Genomic DNA, 2,551 nt, shown 5'->3' on the forward strand with positions numbered 1-2,551 from the left:
CTCCAGACGCACGACGGAGCGTCTGAACCAATCACTTTTGTTGACACTGATCAGCTGACTGATTTAAATACATCTTAACATTCATGAGGTACTTTACATTGACTGTTTATGGTTGAGTGTGGGCGTGTAGAGGGTAGAATCTGTGGCGGGACCTCGTGCACAAACTCTGATGTGCGGCTGTGATTTATAAAGGAAAGATGCGCAGAAACATGCGTACGTACTGTTTTATAACTCTGAATTTTTTTGGCGTATGCCATTTCCGCCTTTTGGCCGTACGTTTACTTTTAGTATGGTTTCCACGCAATCCTTTATAAATGAGACCCCAGGTCCTCATGTGGTGGATGGAGGGAAGAGGGGGTCAAAGGTCACATTGTTGGATTACTTTGGATTTTATTTATTTGGGGACAATTAAATTAGTTTTTTAGTGTTTCAAACCTGCAGATGTGGAAATTTAAAGTAATTTCTGTAAATAATCATCTTTTTTTTCCTTTTTCTTCAGATAGCAGATGTTGTTTCTGCACATGCAGATCAGAACGTGAACTACACCATCAGAAACCTGCTGCCCTTTAATGTGTACACAGCAGCTGTGGCCTGCAGAGGAGAGTCCGGCTTCTGGAGTGACTGGAGCTCCGGCATGAGCGGGAGGACTCTGGACCGAGGTGAGGGTCATCAGAGATGAGGCTTATATGCAAACTGAAACTGAAAGACTCTCTGCAGCTCACCTGCTCCATCCAGTCACTGCGTCCCGCTCCCAGCTGCAGCCAATCAGCATCAGATCCTCGCCTCACCGAACCAATCATCTCACAGATCCAGGTCTAAAGGCGTGTTCACCCCACCTCCACCCCGCCAGGGTTATTATAGTTCACTAAAACTAACTAAATAACGAAAACTGAAATTGAAAAAACATTTTCGTTAATAAAATAAATAAAAACTGTAATAAAATGAAAAACGACAACTAGCTAAAACTGTATAATATTTTTATAAAACTAACTAAATTATAGATAGAATATCCTTAGTTTTAGTGTTTGTCTATTTGTTTGGAGCCATTTGATCTTATTTATTATATTTTATTTTTTCAAATTGAGTAGTTTCACATTAGCTGCGGGCAGCTTACAGCACCTCATGGTCTGTAACAACACTTGTTTACAATCTGCTGCTCAGCATCACCTGCCAAATGACAACAAAAGTTAGGAGAAAACAGTGACGTCCACTTTGGGATTTCTTTGAAAATGACTGTGAGAAAAATAAAATCAAGTGTTTTGTAGTGGAAACAAGTGATAAAACAGGAGGAATACTTCTCAAGGGAAAAACTGCATGAATCAAACTCACACAAGATGCTAACTATGACTATCTTGACACGTTAGCTTCTCTCAGTAGCTCCCGTGAAAAACAATCAACAGGTAGCAGCAGGTTGGAGACACATATTATCGTCGTCCTAAAATAATCGTCCAAGATTTTAGTTTGCAAAAAGGAGTTACACAATTATTTTAGGAGGGTGTTGCTATAATGGACGTGTAGTGTCCTAAGAGTGGGGTTTGTCTCAGGAATGCAGACGTGTGGTCCATCAGCCATCCAGCTTCAGAGTTCCACACACATCACCATATTAGGACACAAGAACGCTTGAGGTATACCGTGACAAGATTTATGTACATCTGTCGAATGTATAAAGAGCCCTGTACACCCCCGCTCTTGGCCTTCGTTCTCCATCTTTCTTACTTGGCAAAATTATTTGGTTGGAGGCCACAATTTGGTTTTAGGCTGTATCTCCTTGAACTGCTAAAATAAAGGTGCTTGCTGTTCAAACCAGCCTGTTTCAAGAGTCATCTTTATCCGGGCAAACAGCAGTTCCACTTCAACAAGAAGACGTGTTTTTTTTCTACACCTCAGACGCTTTAACTAGTGACCAAATACCTGCTGGTTAGTTAACTCACAGGAACATCATAAGCTGGAGGATGCATTGGCAAATATGTTTATTCAAATTACTTAAAAAACTAATACAAGAACTAGAGATGCTCGATATTGACTTTTTGCCGATATTCGATATTTCAATGTTGTTCAACACTTAATTTTCGATTTCGATATTAACTGATATTACAAACCGATATTAAGGTGACATCACATGTTTCCTGTCAGGGACATTATGCCTGCTTTTTGATACCCCACTGGATTCATTCCAAAGGGAAACAATGTCTGCACAAAATAAAAATCATTTCACTGAAGTTATGGACAAAGTGCCATATTTCTTTTTAACATTTTGTCTCAAACAGTAGTTTGGATCATGTTCTCCCTGAGATAATCAGTCTATCATCAATTGCAGGCTGGTGAACGTCTCTGGACCACAAGCATTTATTGACACATTTTGGTCAAATCCAGGCGTTAATTTATCGGGCTTTTGTCATCAGAAGAAAAACTGTTACCGAAAAGTAGAGATTTTACATTTTTTAATGCTAATATCGGACCAATAATACAGCGGGTAAAATAAGTATTGAACACGTCACCATTTTTCTCAGTAAATATATTACTAGAGGTGCTAATGACATGAAATTTTCAC

General features: G+C 39.4%; 1 protein-coding gene across 1 annotated transcript in view; it reads left to right on the plus strand.

Annotated features, from left to right (window-relative positions):
- LOC106521888 (interleukin-6 receptor subunit beta) overlaps window positions 1-2,551 on the plus strand; it is a gene marked incomplete in the record, with an annotated part of 19,323 nt that overhangs the window by 8,234 nt on the left and 8,538 nt on the right. The window contains 1 exon segment of the mRNA XM_014014644.1: window positions 500-659. Within this exon segment, the coding sequence (XP_013870098.1) occupies window positions 500-659 (160 nt within the window).

Source organism: Austrofundulus limnaeus, unplaced genomic scaffold (genome assembly GCF_001266775.1).
Source record: "Austrofundulus limnaeus strain Quisiro unplaced genomic scaffold, Austrofundulus_limnaeus-1.0 Scaffold117, whole genome shotgun sequence".
NCBI classification, from domain to species: Eukaryota; Metazoa; Chordata; class Actinopteri; order Cyprinodontiformes; family Rivulidae; genus Austrofundulus; species Austrofundulus limnaeus.